The sequence below is a fragment of the Notothenia rossii genome, assembly GCF_949606895.1.
Source record: "Notothenia rossii genome assembly, chromosome: 4".
In the NCBI taxonomy this organism is placed as follows: Eukaryota; Metazoa; Chordata; class Actinopteri; order Perciformes; family Nototheniidae; genus Notothenia; species Notothenia rossii.
In genome coordinates this window covers 59,232,792-59,258,226 of record NC_136902.1, presented here as the reverse complement: position 1 = coordinate 59,258,226, position 25,435 = coordinate 59,232,792, and the positions used below count along the sequence as shown (strand labels likewise).

The window sequence follows — 25,435 nt, the reverse complement described above, 5'->3', positions numbered from 1 at the left end:
AGCATATCCACTGAAGTTATAAGAAAACCGTGTTTCATGGCGAGCATTGTGTTGCCATGGAAACGGCATAGGAGGACACCCAATAATTGGGGTTAAAGTGTGTTGATGGCTGAGTCTTTATCAAAACTGTGAAGTTTTGAGCCGTTTTGAGAATTTCGCCTGAAGTTATAAGAAAACCGTGTTTCATGGCGATCATTGACTTTCCATGGCAAAGGCATATTATGAAATCTCAAAACTGACACGTATATGTCTTCAGGGCTGGACTGTTAGCACACATGTGGATTTTTAGCAATTTTTGAACATTTACACAGGAGTTATAGCAATGTCGTTTTTTATGGTGAGGGATGCGTTGCCATGGCAACAGGTTTTCAGGAAAACTCACAAGACATAAACATGGTGTTGCGACCTGGCTCAGAAGGCCACAACAAAGAGGAGACAAAACATATTAACGGGTAGAAAAAGGTGTTTATTTGCACCAACAAGTCACATAAACACTGTGTATGCTCATCAGAGCCGGGTGCCTGCAGGAGAAAGCAGAGAGCGAACAGAGAGGAGCAGAGATGCATTAAAGAACTGCAGGACACCAAACCCAGGTGTCCTGAGTTACTGCAATCAATGCAGCAAGTGCAGCACAGACCCTCTCCACTGATGAACCTATAGGGGCATCACACATGGTGTTTCATGGTGTGTAATCTGTCGCCATGGCAACGGCATATGATGACACCCCATAATAGGCTTTCATGTCTTGAGGTCTGCATCATTATCAAACATGTGAAGTTTTGGGCCGTTTGGAGCACGTTCACTAGAGTAATGACAATATCGTGTTTGATGGCGAGCATTATGCTGCCATGGCAAGAGGATTTGACGAAATCTCAAAACTGACATGTAGTTGTCTTTAGGGCTGGACCGTTGGCACTATTGTCATATTGAGGTGTTGAGGGCCGGACCATTAACTGTCATCTGAAGTCTAGGGCAATTTAGATGATTTTCCTTTGAGTTAAGACAACATCGTGTTTTATGGCGAGCATTGTGTTCCCATGGTAACGGCATATGAGGACAACCCATAATTGACATAGAGCTGTTCAGGGCTGGAGCATTAAGGACAGTCTGAAGTCTGGTGCCGTTTGGACTAGTTTCCTTTGAGCTATGACAACATCGTGTTTTTTGGCGAGCATTCCGTTCCCAAGGCAACAGCATATGGTGAGATCTCAGATTTGACATGGAGCTGTTGAGGCATGGACAGGTGATATACAGGTGAAGTTTGGGGGACGATCGGACCGTGTCCATTGGAGTTACAGCAACATCAACAACATCATCTTATAACATGGTGAGGGATGCATTGCTATGGCAACGGCATTTGGCGAAATCTCAAAACTGACACGTAGATGTCTTCAGGGCTGGACCGTTAGCACACGTGAAGTTTGAGCACTATTTGATCATTTTCTGAGGAGATATAGCAATATTGTGTTTTACATCGAGGGATTCGGGCCCATGTCACTATGCTATCCTTTTTCTGTGCTTTTCTATGGGCATAGATATGTCTCATAATTATTTGTGTGAACATAAAAATAATTTGTGAGTAAAATGTGATTTGTAAATGTAAAACACCATCCACAAATGCATTTAAAAGATTTGCAAACTCACAAATAAATGTGCAAATATAAAACGGATCTGCAAATACGCAAAAATATCTTTGAATATCTCTTTAACATTTACAACTTTCGATCAGGCATTTGTGAATCCATTATGTATTTGTCGACCAAAGATGCGCTTGTGGATCTCACATTTCGGTTTGTGGATCTCAAATCTCTGCTCATGGATCTAAAATCTCTGCTTGTGGATCATTTTTTTACACACACAGAGTTTTGAGACAAACTTTCCACCGGTCTCGGCTAAAATCTACTCGTGTCACTCGGTTATTTTCGGAAACCATGTGATGGCCTGCTGATGACGACATTTCCGCATGGTTTTCAAAGTAAGAACATAACGGTTTGTTTAATGCACTGTTTTTGTATTTTAATGAACAGGGGAACGTTGGATGCATTCTTTATCACCATCATCATCATGTTATAGTGATACAGTTAGTTTGTGTTTAGCATATATCGAGCACATTCGTATGCATTGATGTTGAAGTACAGGCTACGCCACTTTCGGGTCCCGGGGGGAGCAGCTGGCAGCCCAGAGATAACTCTTTCTTCAATCCACTTCAAGACACTGGTACTTGCGTACCATGCTGTGAATGGATCTGGCGCTTCCTACATCCAGGACATGGTTAAACCGTACACCCCAGCACGTGCACTCCGCTCTGCATCAGCCAAACAGCTCGCTGCACCCGCACTGCGAGGGGGACCCAAGTTCCCATCAGCAAAAACTCATGGGTTTGCTATCCTGGCTCCAAAATGGTGGAATGAGCTCCCCATTGAAACCAGGACAGCAGAAAGCTTACACATCTTCCGGCGTAGACTGAAAAGTCATCTCTTTAGACTCAAATTCGAGCGATTGAATTACTAACAAAGCACTTATATACTAATAAAGGACTGGCTTATCTAAAGCCAGTTGAGTAGCACTTGAAATGTTTGGCTCTATGAAACCTGATGTACTTATATGATTCTGTTTTCTTCAAGGTTGTATCTTCCTGGTCGAATGCACTTATTGTAAGTCGCTTTGGATAAAAGCGTCAGCTAAGTGCAATGTAATGTAATGTAACTGTTCAGGACTTACATCCTGACCGGCATGATGCAGCAATATTCCATCTCGCGCCTGCTGGAACTAAATAAACACACCATCCCAGCCTGTGTTTCATTCATCAAAAAACTTGGACTCCTTCGCCGACCACGCTACATCCACAGAAGCACCCGCCGTCAGTTTGTTTACCTGCTGCCCGGCCACCATATTCCTTCCTTCTGCACAGCTGTTCGCACCGTCGCTACTGTGACGTGTCATCAGAGCTCTGACGCTCCTCTGGTATGTAACACTGGAAACACCGCGAGAGTGCTGCAGACCAGGCAGCTGCATGGAAAACATGGAGTGGATTTCAATGGAAAATGTGGAATGGATCTACATGGAAAACGAGGAGTGGATCTCCGTGTACTACGACCACTACAGAGATTCATTATTTCACCAACAGTTAAACTGGAACTTTTCAACACACAATCCCTCACACTTAAATCATCACTCATAAATGAACACATACTGGACAAGGACTTAGACCTCATGTGCCTCACAGAGACCTGGCACCCACCTGAGGTTTATTCAACTTTGAATAAAGCCTGTCCTCCCGGCTATAGCTATATTCAAAAAGCACGCAGCACTGGGCGGGTGGGTGGTGGCTTAGCCATTTTTCACAAAAATGAGCTGGAACTAACATCTCTCCCCCTCCCCCCACCATCCTCATTTGAATGCCTTGCAGTCAAATGTAAACCACCTTTCAATCTTACAATACTACTCATCTACCGCCCACCCAAACTGAAACCAAATTCAGTTTTCATCTCGGAAATACACGACCTCCTCACATCACTCTGCACTACATCCCCCAACATCCTAATTCTCGGTGACGTGAACATCCAAGTAGACAACCCCTCCTCCCAATTTTTGCATCTGAGTTTTTACAACTACTGGACTGCCTTAACCTCTCACAACACATCCATGTCCCCACACACATAAAGGGGCACACATTAGACCTAGTTATCACTGACTCAGCCCCGGTTAGTAACATACTAGTTTACGAAATGGGCGTGTCCGACCACAAGGTCATTTCCATGGAACTGCCATTTCCACCCTCCCACACCAAACCCAAGTGTGAAATCCACTTCAGAAACTTCAAACACATCAACCCGGACACCTTGACCTTGGACCTCCATCATCTCGCCTCTGCAACTCATTCATCAGCAAATGAATCGGTGGACTACTACAACCAATCCCTGAGCAGGCTCCTTGACATTCACGCCCCAATAAAATCAAGAACAGTCACATTCTCACGCTCAGCTCCATGGTTCACCAGCGAGCTGCGGAAAATGAAGGCTGCTGGGCGTGTCCTGGAACGGCGGCTCAAGACCTCAGGGCTCACGGTTCATAAAATGGCCTACAGGGAACACCAAAAGGCCTACACTAAGTCCCTCAGAGACGCTCAGTCCAACTTCTACTCAAACCTCATCAATAACAGTCCCGGCAACTCAAAACAGCTTTTCTCAACCATAAATCACTTCCTAAAACCTCAACCCCCCTCAAACAGAGCCATCACTGCAGAACAGTGCAACAACTTCATGGTCTTCTTCAAAACCAAAGTTGACACTATCCGTTCCTCCCTCTCCGGCCCCCCCACTCCATCTGCTCCAACTGCCATCCCACAGTCTGGGGCCTCCCAGCCTCTCTGCTGCTTTTCTCCCACCACGCAGCAAGAGGTTGAGGACACCATCCGCCGGATGAAGCCTTCCACATGCACCCTGGACCCCTTTCCCACAGCCCTGGTCAAATTACACATCCAAGCCATAAGCCCCCTGATCACCAAAGCAATAAACCATTCTCTACAGTCCGGTCACGTTCCATCAGCTCTAAAAACGGCCATTATCACTCCCCTCCTCAAAAAACCTACCTTAGACCCGGACGTTCTCGCAAATTACAGGCCCATCTCTAACCTACCATTCCTCTCCAAAGTGTTGGAAAAAATAGTCGCTACCCAACTGCAACACCACCTCAACAACAACAACATCTCCGAAAAATTCCAGTCTGGTTTCCGCTCCGCTCACAGTACTGAAACAGCACTGGTCAGGGTCACCAACGACATCTTCACTGCTTCTGACAATGGCTCCCCCTCCCTCCTCATCCTCCTGGACCTCACTGCAGCTTTTGACACTGTTGATCACACCATCCTCCTCAATCGTCTCCACTCCACCATCGGACTCTGTGACACCTCCCTGGACTGGTTCCGGTCCTACCTGACCGGAAGGACTGAGTGTGTCTCCATGGGAGGTACTCATTCCCCCACCCAACCCGTCACTTGTGGTGTACCCCAAGGATCCGTGCTTGGCCCCACCCTATTCACCCTGTATATGCTCCCCCTCGGCCGTGTCATCAGCAGGCATGGACTATCATTCCATTGCTATGCTGATGACATATAGCTCTGCATAAAAATGGACCCCCCCTTTCCCCCCCGCTCTGCAGTCCCACTGTCATCCCCGTCACCATCACCTTCATCCACAATCCCCATCTGCCTGGAGGAGATAAAGGCGTGGATGAAACAAAACTTTCTACAACTCAACAGCTCCAAAACCGAGGCCATTCTCATCGGCACCCCACACCAAGTTAAATCATCCCCCATAACAAGCATCACCTTCTCCGACCAGGACCTTCCCCTCTCATCAGTTGTCACCAACCTGGGCGTCAAAATGGACCCCTGCCTCAACTATGAGACCCACATCAAACACCTCTGCAAAACATCCTTCTTCCACCTTAGAAATATAGCTAAACTCCGCCCCACCCTCACTCTTCCTGACGCCGAAAAGTTGGTCCACGCCTTTGTCTCCTCCAGGTTGGACTACTGTAATGCACTTCTCGTCGGGATCCCTAGCAAAAGCCTTCAAAAGCTCCAATACGTACAGAACAGCGCTGCTAGGATCCTGACGAGAGTGCGCAAATACGAGCACATCACCCCCATTCTCAAATCACTGCACTGGCTTCCCATCACCTCCCGGAGAGAATTCAAAATCACCTTGTTAACACACCAGTGTATCCACGGAAATGCCCCCCCCTACCTCAAGGAATTGATTGAACCACAAACCGCCACCCGCAGCCTCCGCTCGGGAAATACTAACAAGCTGAAGGAACGGCACACCAACCTCCGCACTATGGGAGATCGAGCTTTCTGTGCAGCTGCCCCCCGGCTGTGGAACTCACTCCCAGACCATCTCAGAGCTCCTCAACCTGTGAACACTTTTAAGAGAGCACTAAAAACCTACCATTTTAACAAAGCATTTGGTTAGCTTTTTAAGCCGGTTTTAATAACCCTGCCTGTCCTTTTTAAAACATGTTTTTAAACTTGTTTTTTAAACCTGTTTATACATTTTGACTCTTGCAAATCGTTTTCTTTATCTTTTTTTATTATGTACTGTAGCACTTTGAGGTTTTTTTCAAATGTAAAGTGCAATACAAATAAAATGTATTATTATTATTATTATTATTATTAATGTAATAATTGTTTTTTGTGTATTCAGACAAGCGGGTCAAAGTTACAAAGCACTTCACATCTTATTAATCGGCCTAGTTTTACCTAACCAGAGCAGTGGTAAGGTACTCTGTAGAAAAGCACCGTATTTAGGTTAGCCTCCACAGTAAGTCTACATTAAATGTTATAATATTCATCGTGTCCTTTCTACTGTATATGCATATATTCCTGTCTATTGCTTTCATTTGTATTTGACATTATTATGTTTATACTTGTTTCCACACTGTTCACAATTTGGGATAAATTAAGTATCTATCTATATCCATCTATCTGTCTGTCTATCCATCCATCCATCCATCCATCCATCTATCTGTCTGTCTGTCTGTCTGTCTATCTATCTAGCCATCCGTCCGTCTGTCTGTCTATCTATATACACTCAACAAAAATATAAACGCAACACTTTGTTTTTGCTCCCATTTTTCATGAGGTGAACTCAAAGATCTAAAACATTTTCTATATACACAAAATAACAATTTCTCTCAAATATTGTTCACAAATCGGAAAAATTCGGTGATAGTGAGCGCTTCTCCTTTGCCGAGATAATCCATCCCACCTCACAGGTGTGGCATATCAAGATGCTGATTAGACAGCATGGTTATTGCACAGGTGTGCCTTAGGCTGGCCACAATAAAAGGCCACTCTGAAACATGCATTTTTGCTTTATTGGGGGGGTCTGGGGGGGTCCGAAAACCAGTCAGTATCTGGTGTGAGGGTTAGGGTTAGGGTTAGGGTAATGTTGTGAATCGAGTGGCCTGTGTTCATCGTCCATAACATACGCCTGCCCATACCATAACCCCACCAACACCATGGGCCACTCGATTCACAACATTACCCTAACCCTTACCCTGTAGAAAATGTTTTAGATCTTTGAGTTCATCTCGTGAAAAATGGGAGCAAAAACAAAAGTGTTGCGTTTATATTTTTGTTCAGTGTATCTATATATATATATATATATATATCCATCTATCTATCTATCTATCCATGGTTCATCCATCTTACACAGGTAAGAAAACAAGTCAGTGATGCTAACATGAAGGGAAATTAATATTATAAATATGTAGAACTTAAAATGTATGGCCTTGTTTATCAGTAAGGGTGACAATGTAAGTAAGAGATGATTATGATGACATGTGATAGTGTGTAACATTAAGCCCATGACAAAATAAATTATAAAATGAAGGCTAAAGCTAACACAAGGAGTCAGTGACAATGTGTGCTAGTTAGCAAGCTAAACGATTCATTAAATAATATTGAGATAAAGTAATGTTGACACATTCACTGCAGCTCCAACACGGAGCTCTGCTCTGAATACCTGAACACCCCATACTAACAGAGCTCCGAGTTCACCCAGACACGTTTGTATCCCTGTAAAAGGCCCAATTCCAAACCACATCCTACCCACTCACCCTCTGTGATGGAGTGAACTCCATCTGTAATCACACTCGCAGCTAAATGAGGCTCTCTTCTTCCAGATGGAGGGCGTAAAAACAGCGGCAAGCTTTGGAACAAACTCCCCTCTTTCCGGCAGAAACAGGGAATTCAGTAACGTTTCCTAACAATGGTTTCAAATCAGCATCTTTTGGACAAGAAATTAATAAATAATAACTAAAATAAAACTCCAAAAATCTTTAATAAGAGTTTCTTTTTTTACATCCTCTTTTTGTTTTAAAATCTGATGTTTTAAACTGCTTGGTTTTGCAACCGTCACTGTAAATATACAACACTTTAATTAAAATGCACCCATTTTTCTGTTTTCTAGACTGTCAGCATGTCGTTGTGTCCCATGGGCAAGACACTTCACCCCAAATTGCTCCTGTGGGGATTGCCCACAGTATTGAGTATGTAAGACGCTTTGGATAAAAGCGTCTAACAAGTGACATGTAATGTAATGTAATATGTTTAAAAATATATCGTGGTAACCATTAATTTGTTAACATCTGTATGTCGACATTAAATGTCTATCTTGTTGTGCAGTTTATCAGTAAATGTTTGCAGGAACTATTTGTAAACAGCGTGTTTCCTGACGGACACAGCGTTCGGTCGGTCAGGTAGTGAAGCAGGTGAAGTCAGGTGATGCAGACTCACTGTTGGAGGGCTTGATAACCCACTCCCCTTCCACTCTCGTTGGTTTGGAACAGCATTTAATGTGGCGGACCCTCCGGACGAACACACAAACGGAGGGGTAGTGTGTAGGAGTAGGGTGTAGGGGGCAGTTTGGAATTAGCCCTTTATCAAACTCATCATGAAGTGTGTTCTTGTGCTTTGGGAGGTTGCCTCCTTTTTGTTAGCTTTAAGGGGAAATAATGGACAACAAGGTTTGGCAATCGTTAGATGTCACATTTAATGTTTTCACCATTATTTTTCAATGGAACCTTTAATGTGTATCTAACACTTCCCATATGACAACTAATATTTAGTCATTAAGTTTCATTTACAGTGCTTGAACGCAGAGTTTATTAGATACATCTATGTATTGTATATACTGCAAGTTTTATTCAAATTACAATGCATCTGATTAAAACATCAAATATACAAACATTGTATAAGACAGCAAATTATGAATCCAAAGAGTAGTAGTTGCTGAGTTGGGGTTAGTCTAACACACGTTTGTCAATTATTACTCTACAATTTAAAAAAATGAGCATCATTTGATTCAAGTACTTCATTCCAACACAAAATAAAACATATAGGAAGCTATCTACACAAATAGTTCATACAGGAGCTGGGGGAGGGAGAGGGACTGTACCATTGCTAGCTGTGTTCATTCCTGAGAAAATTCCCATCGAGTTTCCAATAGACACCCATGGCATGTCTCTTTTCTGTAACCTGTATCAGAATGGTTAAGGGATAATCCTCAACGATGAATAATACACATGTCAATGTGAAGGGTTCGAGGTGGTAAATCCCTTGTGAAGCTGTTTCCATGTGGTGAAAACCAAATGATGAGCCTTATCGTAGGGAACCAATTGAAAAGGGAGCTACAGCGAGTTTAATGACTGACACCTTAGAAAAAATGAATATGTAGGTGAACACTTGAATATGTTTCTGTCATATAAAACACAAGGTAATTAAGAAACACCAGACATCCAGGTGGCTTTGTGCAGGATTCTAGGAGGGAGTAGTATAATCTATGCAGTTGATTGGCAAAATGGATTTGTAAGTACTTAAAAACAGAAACATATTAAAGAAAAATAGAGTTTTAATCAATGGATTCAAGAAGTTTGAGTGGGAATAAGGGAAATTAAATAGGGCATCCTCTATAGTTCCAGACCCCGGAGGTCTCAGGGCATTTTGTCCGACTCCAACGCTGCGTCCACTTCTGAGTGAAATGACTCTCAACATGGCCTTAATCTGTGTATTTGTAACAAACCAGGCAGTTGAATCTGAAAGCTAATTTATTACCAAGGGCACATTTCCAGTTGGATCTCTACATGATCACGACTTGTTATTGTTTAGTTTCATAGAGAGCACTTACATTTTTGGTTTCAAACAGGCAACGCTGTGCCTTGGTTTGCTGGATTTTCCTTTTTTCTAAATGTCGCCCTGGAGAAACGATGAGTTATTTTTAATTTAGTGTATTTTTGTTTGGTTTTTCTAGGGTTAAAACTTTGTGTTGATGCAATCTCTGCCAACAGTAGGAAGAAATATTATCCAAACAGCAGAAGAATAGTGTGCAGTTAACGGGGAATAACTAGCCTGCAGCCAATCCAAGCTCTGTGAACAAATGGAAACACATATATATATATTTTTAGAGCTTCTCATAATAGAGTTTCATGTCCAACCCGGCTCTCGGTTGCGAAATATCAGGAATCAGAAATGTCTCTTATGTATTTCTATTAGCAAAGCATTTCACATGTCTATATATCTCTTAAACATTATTTTTGGGCCAGTTCAACTTTTATCAGTGAGAAAGATTTGAAAGGGGCGGGTAGAGGGGATGACACGGGTAAAAGGACCGCAGGCCGGATTCGAAAAATGCGCCCATTTCGATATATTAAAAAAAATGGATAAGATCCAAATAGAAACTTCTGATGAGTGATTGATTTGAAATTTGAAAGACAAATTCAAACTGAATTCAACAAGGGATTTATATTTAAAAAGCGAGTACTCAACTGGCTTCTAATTAGTTAAAAAAACATATATAGGACAGCCTGCAATAAACTACAGAGACACTAGTCCAATTCTCATTTGCATGAAATAAGCCAAAAAAAAAAGATAGTTTGTTATCTGAAAGTCTAAAATAAGTCATGTTTGAATGGTTGCCAGTGAGCTTTGAACACAGCCTTGGTGGTGAGCAGCCTCTCCCTGCCCTCCTGATCTATCAAAGAGTGAACATAGACTAACAGTCAGGGACCCCTTGGCCATCGGTGGTACTTTGTAATACAAACGTCTTGATGATTTCTAAAATTTCAGGTGAGTTTTTGGATAGTGCGGTAAAGGCTGCAGGGGGAGCAGTCCATGTAATTATTAATTCAGTATAAAAGCTTGAATGGACATTCAAGTGTTTTCAAATCGTCCCCACGTGAAACCAGAAAGGTGTGGAGGTAAACAAAGCCGAGATATTGAGCTCAAGAGGTAGAGACCAACACGGTGAATCATTTATGTACATATTCACACAGTGCTGCTGTGGTGAAATCATTAACAACAATAACAAAAAAAGGCTTCTCCTTAGATATATCTACAACTCTGCTGTACACACAAGATACAGATAAAATGACTCTGGGAATCATTACAGGATTCTTCTAGTAGCAGGGTAAAAATCAAGAAAATATATACATTTGTATGCAAGTTTTAAAAATAAAAAGGAACTTCACAGCCCTCCAAAGGTGCAGGCTAATACCATTTCTATACAGTTGTTTTGTTTTTTAGGTTTGTGTGTTTCTATATTTACCATATATACATAATCATACTTTGAGGTGTGGGGAATAATGCATGCTGATAAACACAACAACAGGAATAGAAAACAATTCTGAAAAATATATTAAATACATTTACTTCAAAGCGCTTTATGGGGGGGCGACAGTGTACATGTATGAGGAGGGGGGGGGACTTAAGCCCCATATAGATGAGACCATGCCATAATTTCTACCTGCTACTTCTATGGTGAGCAGCTGGAAGCAATAAGGAAAGAGTCGCTCAGTAGTATGTTTGATATATTCATATAGAAGAAAAGGAAAACTCTTTTGATAATATTGAAGGTGAAACTGCTTCTTTACCTTGATGCGTTTTTCATTTGAACATTTTGTTCACAAGAGAATGATTTTTCCCCATTTGTCCTTTAACAAGAACACAGGGTTCTACGTCCGGAGGAAGACTGTCCCGTCTCAGCTATAGAGTCTCTAGTCTATATGTTCTCTACAATCTGGATCTGATACACGTAGCATTAGCCTTCTTCCTCCTCAACCTTTACCCTTCACAACAATACGAGAGTGTAGTCCTCATCCACTTATCAGTTGATCTGTTATGAACGGAATTTCATCCCACTCTGTTTTTTTCCATTGTGCCGATCAAAACGACCTGGATTGGGACTGTTGCCGACACAAACCAGCTCCTCTGCTCAGCACGTATCAGATATGGGAGTAATAAATAAAAGCAGCAACATCTTTCCTCCACAATCAACCGGGTAACTCAAGTTTGAAAATAAACAGGAAGGATGGACTAAAGTAGGGTTAGGGTTAAGCTGGATTCACATGATACTCAAATGTCTCTTAGCTTGGTTTCTCTTAGCTCAGCAGCTTGTTAGTTCAGTTTCTATGGTTAGGTCATAGCTTGTGCCGCTTCATACAGCTGTTATCGGATTGGTTGCGTGTTGAAAAGTCAGTGATAACGAGGTCAAAGAACAAAATGAAAATGTGAGCGAAGGTCTCTGCGACCATTCCAAACAGTGTGCAGTGCAGAGGGTAGAGCTTCACCTTAGAGCTTCTCCATAGAAACAGATCAGGACGTTGTGCAGCGGATCATGTGAATGCAGCTTTACGGTCGAAAATTGTTGTGTAAAATGTAAGTTTTCTTCGAACTACCACACAGGTTGCAGGAGTTTTACATCCTCTCTATTTGAGTGGTTTGTACAGGGAGCAAGTGTGATGGGGAAGAGGGCAATAATAAAGAAAATCGCTTGGCCGATTTGGAAAATTTTGGACTGGTTTTGAGGGTTATCTAGGATGCTGAATCCATTTCTGACATTTTCAGAATCAAAGATAGCAGTTTAACCAGAAAGTGGCTATATCTGTACTCTAGGTGGGCTGATTTTGACTACCATGAGTTGTGAACATTGGATATAGAGAGCACAAAATGAAAATGATTATCTCTACTGTGGACTGTTCTTTTTTTTTTTTATAAATAGGCAATCTGTCCAATCCAAATGATCCAGTCCCATTAATCTTCCAAGCCGACCCAAAATGTATCAAAATCAGCCGATTGAGAGAATAAATATTGGCATTTTCTTGGTAAAACTGCCATTTTTTATATGATAAAGGTCTCAAATTAATTCAGCATCCTCTATAACCCCCAAAACCACTCCAAAATTGTCCAAATCTGCAAAGCCATTATTTAACTATTGTTCCCAATGCTAATTCATGCTAATTAAAGCATATATGCTAAATGTGCAAATTGCCCAACAAATGCAGGTTAGCCTCCAGTAGTTTCTTTGTGCTGGGGACCCGTACTATACATTTCTATCATAAAAATTTGGCCGACTCAACATTTCCAGGTTCACTATGGGACTCTATGAGCTGGCAACTAAACTAATACACTAGTACTGAGCTAAGTATTAGCAGTACAAGTACCATGGGAAAGGTGTTTTTTATTAGTAGTATGAGGGCATCCTTTGGAGTGGTCCCTTTAAAAGTATTTCCTATTCATGGTAAGGTTCAATTGTTCTTCATGTAAATGAGTCGTTAAACCCTCACCTTCAACACTGAACTACTTAAAAAAAACAAAAAACACTATTTATCTAAAACAGGGGTTCCCAAACTTTTCAGCCCGCGACCCCCAAAATAACAGTGCCAGAGACTGGCGACCCGCTGTCGACGGGGGGGGGGGGGGGGTTTGGATAGATTGTTTTTGGATATTTGTGGAGTTAGGTGGTCCATAAGTGTTTTTTATTGGTTAAGTGGTCCTTGGTATGAAAAAGTTTGAGAAACACTGCGCTAATGGATTTTCAAAGGGGGAGCCTCGTTGCGGGGAAATTATACAGATGGCTAGTCCGCCCCTGAAAATTTCTATGCAAACGTTATTATTAATAATAATATATTTTTTTTAAATATTAAAAAAATTAATCAATTTTTTTTTTAATTTTCCATTTTTATTTTGTAATCATCTCGCGACCCCCACTTTGGGAACCCCTGATCTAAAAAGCCCACACAATATCATTAAAATTGTGCATCAAATCTAATTTACTGAGCACTGTGAACATTCATTACTTCCAATGGAAATAAACCTGTCCCCCTTCATGATGACTGACTGACAAAAATGTACATATTGGGTACAGGTTCAATTTCATATTACAGAGAATAGTTAGAAATGTTTTGGGGCCTCATGTATAAACTTTAGTTTTAGAGCAAAATAGCATGCCTTCATTTCCTTGTTCTTAAATATTTATAATACACCCTTCATATATATCTAAACAATTATTACATTCCTGTATGCCTGACCTTTTTTTTAGGATGCCAAACGTGTGGATTTAAGTATACGCTCATCTTCATTGAGATGTATAAAAACCAAAAATAAATCATTCATTGACTTCCATTATATTTTACATACATATATCAAAGTGTTATGGTGTGATTGGTAAAGTAAAAGACACAAGCTTACCGTGTCTTCTGACATATACCGAGTATTCAATCAATATTATGAACGTTACGCTATCACTGTTGTTGTACGGAGTCTTTTTCCTAAATCCTGATGAATTCTCCGTCTTTTAACCACGTGACATGTTTCAGGTTAAGGACATGTGGTTATAAAAACACATAGCACCTGATTCTTTTGACCGTTAGACCGCAGCCCTGGAACGATTGTGAACTCCTCACGTGGTGTAGAAACGTAGAAAATGTTCACACGGATATAATTTTATAAATCCCATCATTGCCCACATATTTTATGTTGCATTTATACATGAGGCTCCTGATCTTTGGCAAATTAACCGTGACATAAGATAAAAACTATGGCCAACTGTGCAGGGGGACACTTGGGGATACAGGGGGGATTAAATGCATGTAATAATTCATCTTTAATAAGTTAAAAATATCAATGTGACAAGTGCATGTTTTTATAAAATACGGGGAGCTTGCAGTTGGAAAAACGTTACGCATACCAACAATTACAATCGATTGTCTGAATAAGAAGTTGGATTTAGTTTTCAGTGGCCTGATTGAGTAGGGAAATTAATCCATTTGTCATCACAATAATCTTAAAATAGACATCTGTTTTTAAATGTATATTAATATATATATATATATATATATATATATATATATATATAGCTAAACAAAAGTACAATAACTGTAATCTACCTGGAAGTAACCAGATGAGTTTGTTTAAAACATTCTGATTTGGTCTACAGAGCATTAATTTGCATAACGGGCTCCTCTAACCCCTATAAAGCAGTTATCAGTGGATTCTCTTCATTTGTTTCATGTTTCAGCAGACCTGCGAGTCCTGTTCTCCAGTGAAATGCTACGCAGATGATAGAAGACGTTGAGAGGCGTTCCTGTTCCCGGCCTAGCAGCGTGTTGGAAAGATGAGGATGCAGCAGCAGCAGCTACTCCCATACCAGTGGGGAGGGGGGCATCTCAGAGGGCTGAGCCACCGTGGAGCTGGGGAGCAAGGGCAGAGGGAGGTTAGTATCAGCTGTTCAGTGTATTCTAACGGAGACGTTTGGTGCTTAGTTACATGTGTAGCGGTTACCTTTGATGTGGTCCTCTAATTTAAAAGAATATTGTAGTACAGTGTACACTTTTTATAAAGATTTTTATTCCATCTTATTTGATATTTTATTCCACTTTTTATATTAACTCCTTGTGTTTGCTTTTTTAAATTATTCTTTTACATTTTATATCAACTTGTTTTGTTTATATAAAGATTTTTATTTTATTCCATCTTTTATTGGGCCTTTCACGTCTTTAATTGAGTTGCACTACACATCATCAAATGACCTTAATCAACAAACAAACAAACGTTGACATGTTTGATGCTGAAGCCCAATATCATTACACTTTTACAGGTTAGGAATTGGGTCATAAATCATCTCAGCTAGATTCCCACCTGATGAAGCTCTTGAAAGCAGCTGACTGAGGGTTAATGCAGAGTGGCACCCGACTCCCCTTCTGCTGCTCCAGGATGAACTGATGGATGATCTCTGAGAGGATGAAACACCGACAGCATGTCTTACTCATGTTATCCAAATGAAGTTGTATATAGTCATGTCCTTCATCGCAACACCATTAAGTGAATAACAGCAGGTAAACGTACCTTTGACCTGCCTCACAGAGCTGAGATTCTTCTCAAAGTCATCGTCAAACTTGGGATTAGTGACGGGCTCGAAGTCGCTGGTGTACACGCGTCCGGTGGAGGTGGTATAGCAGCATTTGCACATGCAGGTGTGGTAGCGCAGGCGACCCTCGTCCAGGTACGGGTGGGCCAGGGCGTCCTTCGCTGAGATCCTCTTCGACTGGAGACCAAACACACCAGTTACAGTTGGTTGAGTATTGGCTATCTTTGGGTCCAGGTATGGGTACTTTTGCTCTCGAGAGGCAACGTTCATAGGAACGACCAGGGTCCCGCCTCTGACAATGTAACCAGTTCTCTTCATACATCCATGTTTAGTTGTCCCATTTAGCCACTTTAACTTGGGAACATTTTTTTGGACTGACGCATTATGTGTCAACCACATATCTTAATTCAACTACTCCCTCTGCATCGCACACTGCACGATCATGTTCAAAAAAACATTGACTTCAAAACGAGGGAACCAGTTCAACATACTCTGAATATCTCCGAGTTATCTGGCTTAAAGGTCCCATGTCATGCTTTTCTGGTTATTACCCGTCCCCTTGTGTGTTATAAAGGTTTTTCTGCATGTAAACGGTCTGTAGAGTCACAAACTCTCAAAGTACACCCTGTAGCGAGTAAATCTCTAACACAGTCTATGCTGCCCCAAAACGCCTCGTTGGAGATTTCTCATTTTCCATTGTTTACTTCCTGGGTACTGTGCCGTGTGAATACCCAGAGCCCACACCCTCTGCCAGCCTTTCACGAAACAAAGCTTCCCAAACCTTCAACGATTCATGCCGGATATGCACAGCGTAGGGCACTGAAGAACGATGTTGTTCCTACTTTGTTTGGACCAGCGGGAGATTCGGGAACACAACCTGTAAGTATCCATTGTTGTTTGTGTATTTATGATGTTTAAAACAAACAAGGTATCTACCACGACTGTTTAAATGGCTAAACGTTTTTCGGGCTGCTAAGTTGGGATCGCGGAGAAATGCTCTCCGCAGACCCATGCTCACAGCGTTATAAACCTTTTTCTTACTCAATATCAAGCCACACTTATTGTTTTTACTTGAGCTGTGAGTGTTTGTGTGTGCTCAGGATGAGTTTGGCTTGTTCTCGCTGTATCGCCGACACGGAAACCCTGTCCGCTCCTCGCAGCAGCTCGCATCAACGAGCCTCTCAACGTCCCGACCAATCAGAGCACACTGGGCTCACAACAAGCCGTTTAGGACAGAGAGTGAATACCGGTGAATACACATACTTTACAGAGATGCTGTATGAGAAACCAATGTGAGTTTGGAAAATTGCACAGTATAAATCTATGCTAGTATACCTCAACAATGGAATTATGATCAGTAGAAATGGCCATGACATGGGACCTTTAACTAACCCTAACAAACGAGATCTCGCTAAGCGGTCATACGACGCTGGTTATCAACTCCCTAAATCAAGCCAGGGTTTCTCCGTCCAGCTGAGAGCGCGTTCACGTGAAAGGGGCGGGGTTAGCAACATTTGACCAATCACAAACATGGACAAGCGTACCGACAGCGCAGCGTCATACTTCATGAATGAAAAGTAAAGTATCATGTTAGACAAATATGAAGAAGTTCAACTTTAAACCTCCATGACTCAAACACTTAATCCAGGATAAAAGCAACATAGCTGTAACTGCAACGTGAATACAGAACAGCTGGAAAAAGAAAAACTACCGAATGTTTGAATGCGTAAATGAACAGGTTTATGATATCACTGCCCCATCCAATACACAAGTTAATCTGACATTAAATTACATTTGAGTGTTTCGTCAACTTAATGTTTTGTTTTAAATAACACTTCGGCATAAAGTATGTATAAGTAAGTGCACGACTCCGGTGTGTTGCATGGCCAAGAAGCTGACACAGATAAGTGAATAGCTTATCAAAGCCCACAAAATATTCACAGAATAAATAAAGTTATCTAAATGTTGCAACCAATGCGAAGAACTGGCTCCTTCCAGTACAGGTGCACACACTGGCCAGGTAGACCTGCTGTGTTACTTTGCTGCTTGCTTCCAACAGTCCTGTGTGGTGACAGGCACACACACCGTGTACACTGCGTTGTGCAGTACACATCTATCAGGGTTCATACACTTTTTCACCAATGATTTTCAATGACTTCTCCATGACCTTTACCTAATTTTCCATGACCAACATTTTGTTATGGTTTATTTTAACATGGAACAGGAAAATAAGCTCTGAAACATGTTGTGCCTATCTAAAACAAATCAAATAGGCTTACTAGGTTCTACACGCTAAAGCAACTAAAATCTCTCACCAGCAAAATAGCTCGTCAGTTAAATACCATTTTACGTTTCATTACTATACGATATAATATTTATTATCATTATAGTATTACTATTTCGGCAATTAGATAAAATATAAATCATATTTGATGAAATTTACATTTCCATGACTTTTCCAAAACTTTGGGAAGAATAAGAACTTTTCCAGGGTCTGGAATTAGCATTTGGAATTTCCATGACTTTTCCAGGTTTTCAATGACCGTAAGAATCCTGATCTACAATAACACTTCAAGGGGTTCGGTTCATTAACAAAACAAAATGCAAAACCATGTGCCTGTGTAACAGAGTTACTCACCGGATCAAACACCAGCATCCTGCAGAGGAGGTGCACAGCTTCATGGGTGGCTTGGCCTGACAGTGTGTACAGAACAGGAAGTGATGGCTGTGGACCAAAGAAACATCATTCAGCTTTTGCTCAACTTTAACAACATGTGCGTCAATGATAGATTTCAATGTGCCAACAGGATGTGGGGAGGAAAACTGCAAGAAATAGATGCATGGTTTCTGAATCTTCAATATTCAAAAAGGTCGCATCAGGGCATGTGGGGAAATATTGGTGGTGAACTGCCAAGGTAAAAACCTATTGTAGACTTATTCATACTTTTAGACCACTGTATATATTGTAAAACAGCTGTTATGTATTCACATTTTTACTTTAACTTGTTTATATTATTATAGATATTTCTATTTGATGTCCTCTTTATTGGATAATTCACTTCAGCTTTTAATGATGAAACATTTATTTATTTTTGTATTGCACATTCTGACTTCTTGTGTTTGTAACCCACTCAAATACATGCGACCTGAGTGAGTTCAATGTCACTCTTTCACCCTGCAATAAGGAGCAGCTTCAACTGAGGGCAGTGCTGGGCAGCAGAGGGGAACCAGTCTGCATTTTCAGGGTTCAGGTATTTTAAATTGTACAGGGTTGCGGTCGGATAATCCAAAAATCAGCTCCTAACGTCTAACCCTATCGTCTATTCCTTGGCCTCTGTGTGAAACGTCACAGGGTTAAGGGGTAGTGGATAGGAGAATTCAAAAGGACTTAGGAGAAGACACTGCTTTAGAGAATCCGAATGCACTTTCACTATCCGACGTGTTTATGATGTGCCAGTGGACGTCATAAATGTGCGTCTACTGCTGTGGGGAAACTATGGAAACTACAGTTTTCTATACAGCGGACTACAACATGGATGTTTAATAAGAACGAGGAACTACTGTAAACTCATCCAGAGACTCTGCACCATGCTCTGATGCTGTTGTTTTATGCTTAATTATGAACGTGGACAACAGAGAAACATATTCTTCATGACCAAAGTTGGAATTGAAAGAAAAAAGGAAAGTGAAACTTATGCTCGTCACCCTCTCCCTCGGTCCACATTAATACAAATGATCCCAAAGATTGTATGAACTATGAAAAGATCTTAAAATAAATACAAATGTATTTATTATAAACGTTAGTCCTTAACATCTATCACTGTGTATATCAACATTCAAACATCTTTTAAAAGTTGAACAAACTCCACACAGCTCAGTAAAGACTGTGAAATGTTGACTTTATTTGATCATTTCAGGGAAAACTAACGTTCATATTTCTCTTTTTGATTATAATACTGATGAACGTTCAAAACAAAGCACTTTGGCAACTTACCACATACGTTTTAAAAAGCTTAATAAGCACCCTAACTTTCATGATATCATTTCTCGGTCATAATCGGTTGTTTCCGTGAACGGCCGACTGTTGGGTGATGGCAAATGCTGCGGCTGCAAGGCATTGTGGGGCAGCATTTTCTCCTCTCCTTTCGTCAAGGGAGGTCCAGTGTGTCCTAAGCTAAAGGAGGTTATAAAGGAAGTTTGAAACCTCCTTTCCTATCATCTAGAGAATTCGAACGGCACTTATCATGGCTGCCACTGAGGTACTTCCAGGTCATTTCACTCCGTTAGGAAGGTTCCTGAGCTAAATGGACTATTCGACTGCAGCCCAAGTGTTCCTTCATTTTGTATTCTCCTACTCCTCTTTGAAAAAAAGCTTACTGCTTGTTCAGATAAAGTATGTTAAATAATTATATTGTGTATCAAGTGAGTGTTAGAAATTAATGTTACATGTTTATAGACTATTGTTTTTTTACTATACCTCTTACTGGACATTTAATTTACCTCCTATAGTTTTTTTTTTTACCGGCAGTGGCTCAGTCAGTAGTGGCTTGGACTGTGAGCCGTAGGGTCGCCGGTTCAAGTCCCAGAACCAACCTAAATGTGGAGTATGGACTGGTACTTGGAGAGGTCCTAGTTCACCTCCTGGGCCCTGCCATGGTGCCCTTGAGCAAGGCACCGGACAACCCCCCTTCCCCCCCCACTGCTCCACGGGCGCTTTACAATAGCTGCCCACTGCTCCTGTACTAGGATGGGTTAAAAAGCAGCTCTGCATGTGTTTAAAAGAGGGTTTCATCCCTCCAATTCTATCCATCTATTCTATTCTATAGTGTAAATGTAAATGTTTGTTCTAATATATTTTATTTGACATCTTTGACTTCTTCTGTTTATATAAATATTTGTATTGGATTTTCTAAATATGTATTTATTTATTTGATTCCAAAATGGAATAACAATCACTAAACCCAACTTCCCCGGGGATAAACAGAGTGTTCTGATTGGATGGATTGGTGTCATTACAGCGTCTGTACTGTACAATGATGAAACCCCGGTATCTCTTCATCAGCCTACCTGTTTGTGGGGTCCTCTGACGATGTGTGTGCGGGCCCCTTCACACGCCGTCCTCATGGCCTCCATAGATGGAGTCCCCAACAGGTCAGTGATCAGATCCAGCTGCACGGTTAAACACACGTTATGGTTCAGCATGCCGGATCGTTTTCTTTGAGAACAGAGGAATTTATTTCATACCAGCAAGAAGCAACTAAATCCCACCATTAATACCATCCTCATAAAAAAAGACAGTATAATGTATAACAAACCTGTGAAGACCCTCTCACATGTATCAGACATGCTTCCACAAGGTTCTTTTATGGTATTCGGGTCTGTGGGACCCGTTTTCATTATTTAGGTAAAGAAAAATGATATGATATGTGTGTGTGTGTGTACAAATCTTTATTTTTTTCACACTCTATCCAAGCTGCAAATTTGGGGCGAGGCACAATAAATAAAGCTTCTTCAGATTGGGTCCTTATCACAACTGATCAAGATGGCCAAACGATTCTCTGCTCAGAGGGCCTTGCAAACGATTCTGGAAGAGAGAGAACCATTTGATGATGATGTAGAGGAAGAGGAAGAGGCTTCAGAATGTGAGGATCACATTTCTGAGAAATCTGAGTCTGACAGTGACTTTGAAGAAGAGGATGAGATTGAGCATCAGCTAGTTACAAAAAAAGACGAGGCACAGGACCAGCCGGTCAGCGGGCAAAAAAACGAGTGGCAATTTAATTCATTAATGTGATCTAACAAATGGAAAAGGGCAAATATTAACCATATATGCTGTTTATATTGCTTGTAATTGAGATGAAGTAAATATCTGTTGAGTATTTTAACATCAAATACTTTGATTGTGTTGAATTGAAGCCCAAAAAGGCAGCGGGTCCACCAGACCCACGAACACTGTCTGAGTAACACAAATAGGAACACCATACAAGGGTTAAATGTAAGAAGTAGCAAAAATAGTTTATTATGCTTATATAAATATTTGTATTTTATTTTAATCTTTCGTTGGACATTTTAATTGACTCCTTTGTTTTTATAAATATATTCTAATTATTTAAAAATAAATATTATTTATCTTTTCATTTATAAATGTTATAATATTTTAGTATTAATCTATTTTAATAAATGGTATTGTTTATTTTTATTTTATTCAAAAATGTTGGGCACAAAACCCAACTTGCTTTTTAATGTGTGCACAACTGCACATGTGTCTTTGTTTGATTATGTAGGTCTGTATGTATATATACACTGTATGGGGGTGTGCAGGTGTGTATGTATGTATTTTAATTTGATTATGATCTCCCTGTCTGTATCACACAAACAGAAGATTGATAAATAAAAAAGTATTGGTTGTGATTCTTATAGAATATTTAGAGACACCCAGTGAAGCTTTTGTATCATGAACAACTCTCATGTTGCAGCTGTCTGTACCACAGAAAACACCATCATTTTAACACAAATTCACCCATGCCTAGTTATAGCTTCCAATCTACCTTATTGCCATTACTTAAGCTCTAAAGGCTTTTAATGTAAAACGTTTGGTTTCACAGGCGGCAGATTAACAGTGACGGGGGACAATGTGCAAAATAAAAGCAGCTTGGAAACAATCAGTAAATAATTGATGTTGTGGAAGTGTACATTATCTTGTATGTATCAAGACAACAAAAGTAACCATAGAGAGAGTGTTGAGTTACCAGAAAGGTTTCTCACTCAAATATGATGAAATATAAAACTGGAAATTGACAATAAAGTCCCGGTTGGTTCTCTATGCAGATAACAACAGCGTGACTATTGTAAGACCCTATTTTGTGTGTACACATTTTATTCGATTATGTATGTGTATAGTATATGAATACTGTGTGTGTATTTAATTTAGGGCTGGGCAATATATTGATATTGTGATTGGACTGGATATCATCTTAGATTTTGGAAACTGTAATTGTAAGTCTTTTTTTAAGGGCTGTAGAGTAAATTGAATTAAAACTGCGGACGCAGATCTGCGCGCAGTGATGAGCGGCCCCTCGCGTCCGTGCGCCTGTCGGGGAGGGCAGCCGGTTGTCCCGGCGTCAAGTAGACGCGCGCGAGTCCTGGGAAATGAGCCGTTCGTAATTTCTCAAATATTCGCGTCCCGGACTCCTCAGTCCTCCGGCAGCGACCCGGAAACGGATGTGGGCGCGCCACCTCGAAGGAAAACAAATGTCTGCAAAGGCTCGTCGAGGATTGATTATCGCGGAGGCTGCCTAGAGAAGCCTTAACCGTGGCGAGTCGTGCAGTGGGTTGTGCAGACTTTCTGCCTTTTACCGTTTGTTTAGCTCCTCTGGATATTAGGCTATGTATGTTCTTAATACAACTGCTTTAATTGTGAGCTGACATTTACAGTGAGAACAGCTGCTGAGGCCAGTGCAGAAAGCAGAACAGTGTGTATAATATATATCACTCAATAATATAAGTAACAGGCCAACATTACACACTTTATTTGTATGCTTTAGTAGATATCTACAAATAAACAGTTGACATTTTTCATGAAACCAAATAGTGCTTCACACCATAACATACACATGGGCTGTAGCCTGATATGTATTATATGCTTTAAGAGCTGTATGTGTGTGTTATGGAGTGTATATGTGTCTGTTGAAATTGCATGTGCCGCCAGCAGAGGGAGCTGCTGGACTAACAATCAACATCATTGCCAGCAGAGTGTGTGTGTGTGTGTGTGTGTGTGTGTGTGTGTGTGTGTGTGTGTGTGTGTGTGTGTGTGTGTGTGTGTGTGTGTGTGTGTGTGTGTGTGTGTGTGTGTGTGTGTGTGTGTGTGTGTGTGTGTGTGTGTGTGTGTGTGTGTGTGTGTGTGTGTGTGTGTGTGTGTGTAGAGGTGGTGTGGTTAAAACACTTTCATGAAGTGAAGGAGGTTTTCCTTCTATAAAACAGCTGTGGGCAGCAGTGAGTGTAACGGACATGAATTCATAGATCAAGGCAGACTGGTGCACACTCTCCTGTCCTGCCAGGCGACACGCCCGTTCTAAGCCGTGTCCCTCACTCCTCACATCACAACTTGCATCAAAGTGTATTATGTTGTTACATCGTTTCAGATGTTATGTTTCAGTTGTGCTTGATGCAAACTTGTCGAAATTCGCCGTTTTGAATCCAAAATAGGTCGTTTGTGTGATTCATGTAGATCTGCAATAAAAATATTTTTGGGGTATGGGGGGGTCTGGGACCCGGAGTAATCTGCGACCGTGAGCTGTTATGTGCCATCATGACACGCATGGTGTTCTTTTTTTATATATTATAATGAAGTGCGAGCTGTGTGCTCGAGTCTTCCTGCCTGTCGGCTCTGCTCTCATGGATGTATAATAAGGCTCTGCTGCTCCGAGATGATGGTCTAGCTTCAGCAGCTACATTACCTACGGGTGCGTTCGTTAATATTAACTGCGCGTCCGGAGTCACTGTGGCACAGACTGGACCGCTGGTTAACAGCTGTTAGAACGGGCCGTTCAGGTGTTCAGAGCAGAGCTCCCTGTCGGAGCGGCAGAGCGTGATGTGAACTGAAAAGTTTTTCTGTGGCAATATTATTTAAGGAATCGTTGAGCTAGCTAGCTAGCATATATTGTCACTATCTGCTAACGTTAGCTTTAGCCTTCTATTTCTAATAGTTTTTTTCATAGGCTATAAACAGAGGTGGTATATATATATATATATATTGTTAGAAATTAAAATCAATGTTTTGATGGTATAATGTAGCTTAAACATACCGTCAGTTCAAACGCTCTTTTATACTGAAAAACCAGAAATTCTTGTGCACAAGCAGTTAAGCTTTTATTCTGAAAATCCTTCATCTACGGTTAGCATGTAGCATGTGGCTAATATACGATTTCCTAAAGAGGTGAATTGAGGAGCGAAATGACTTGGTGTGGTGAAAACCGAAACCTACTGATTTAACACTACAACGATAGATGTCGAGATACTACCATGTTGAATATTAAATGAAAGTACAGTTTATTTGAATACATTATTGTTTACAGACGAGAGTAGCATGTGACAACATCCGGAATGACCGGCAACCAAACGAGCCGAGAAGTATTGTTTAGAGTATTGATTACAGCGTTTAGAATGTGTTAAATGAAAAGTGATGAAAGAGAATATGAGGAGAAACGGCGTGTTAAGCATATATTGAATGTGAAAAAAACCTATCCTCTGTTTAAATGCAATAACGGACATTGGAGACGAGGTGAGCCGGCTGGCGGGGAGGAGCCAGCAGAGGATATATATAGCAGAGCCGGAGGAGAGATCCGCTGTCTTCTTCTTGCTCAGGAGAACCAGATCACAGCTGTTTTCTGCCGGAACAATATTCTGTCTGTAACACTACCGCGCCTTTTTTAATTAAAGTATCCCATTTGAATCTTTTCAGAGACTCCATTTAGTCTCATTTTAAAGCTTCTCTCCTGGACGCGAGAATAAAGAACATATTTAACAATTGGCGAGCTAGCCAGGATCTCGCAAAACCGGGAGAGACTACAGCAGGCTGCTTGCTGGACCCGCTGGCATCCGTTCAGCACACAGAGAGCTCAAATCAACTAGGTATGGAGAAACCTGTTATATCGAATTCTTCAATAGTTAATGTAGGACAATGTTAGTTCTGTGTGTTTGACGGCGGCCAGCGGATCCTGAAAATA

The 25,435-nt window shown here is 41.0% G+C and overlaps 1 protein-coding gene across 1 annotated transcript in view; it reads right to left on the bottom strand.

Moving 5' to 3' along the window:
- Positions 1-8,542: 8,542 nt before the first annotated feature.
- Positions 8,543-25,435, bottom strand: part of nlk2 (nemo-like kinase, type 2) — a 54,433-nt gene continuing 37,540 nt past the window's right edge. The window contains exons 7-11 of the mRNA XM_079679558.1: positions 20,778-20,879; positions 18,349-18,435; positions 15,689-15,887; positions 15,482-15,575; positions 8,543-15,033 (exon numbers count right to left, since the gene is read on the bottom strand). Coding sequence (XP_079535684.1) covers positions 14,979-15,033; positions 15,482-15,575; positions 15,689-15,887; positions 18,349-18,435; positions 20,778-20,879 — 537 coding nt within the window. The 3' untranslated portion in view covers positions 8,543-14,978. The remainder of the gene's footprint in view (positions 15,034-15,481; positions 15,576-15,688; positions 15,888-18,348; positions 18,436-20,777; positions 20,880-25,435) is intronic.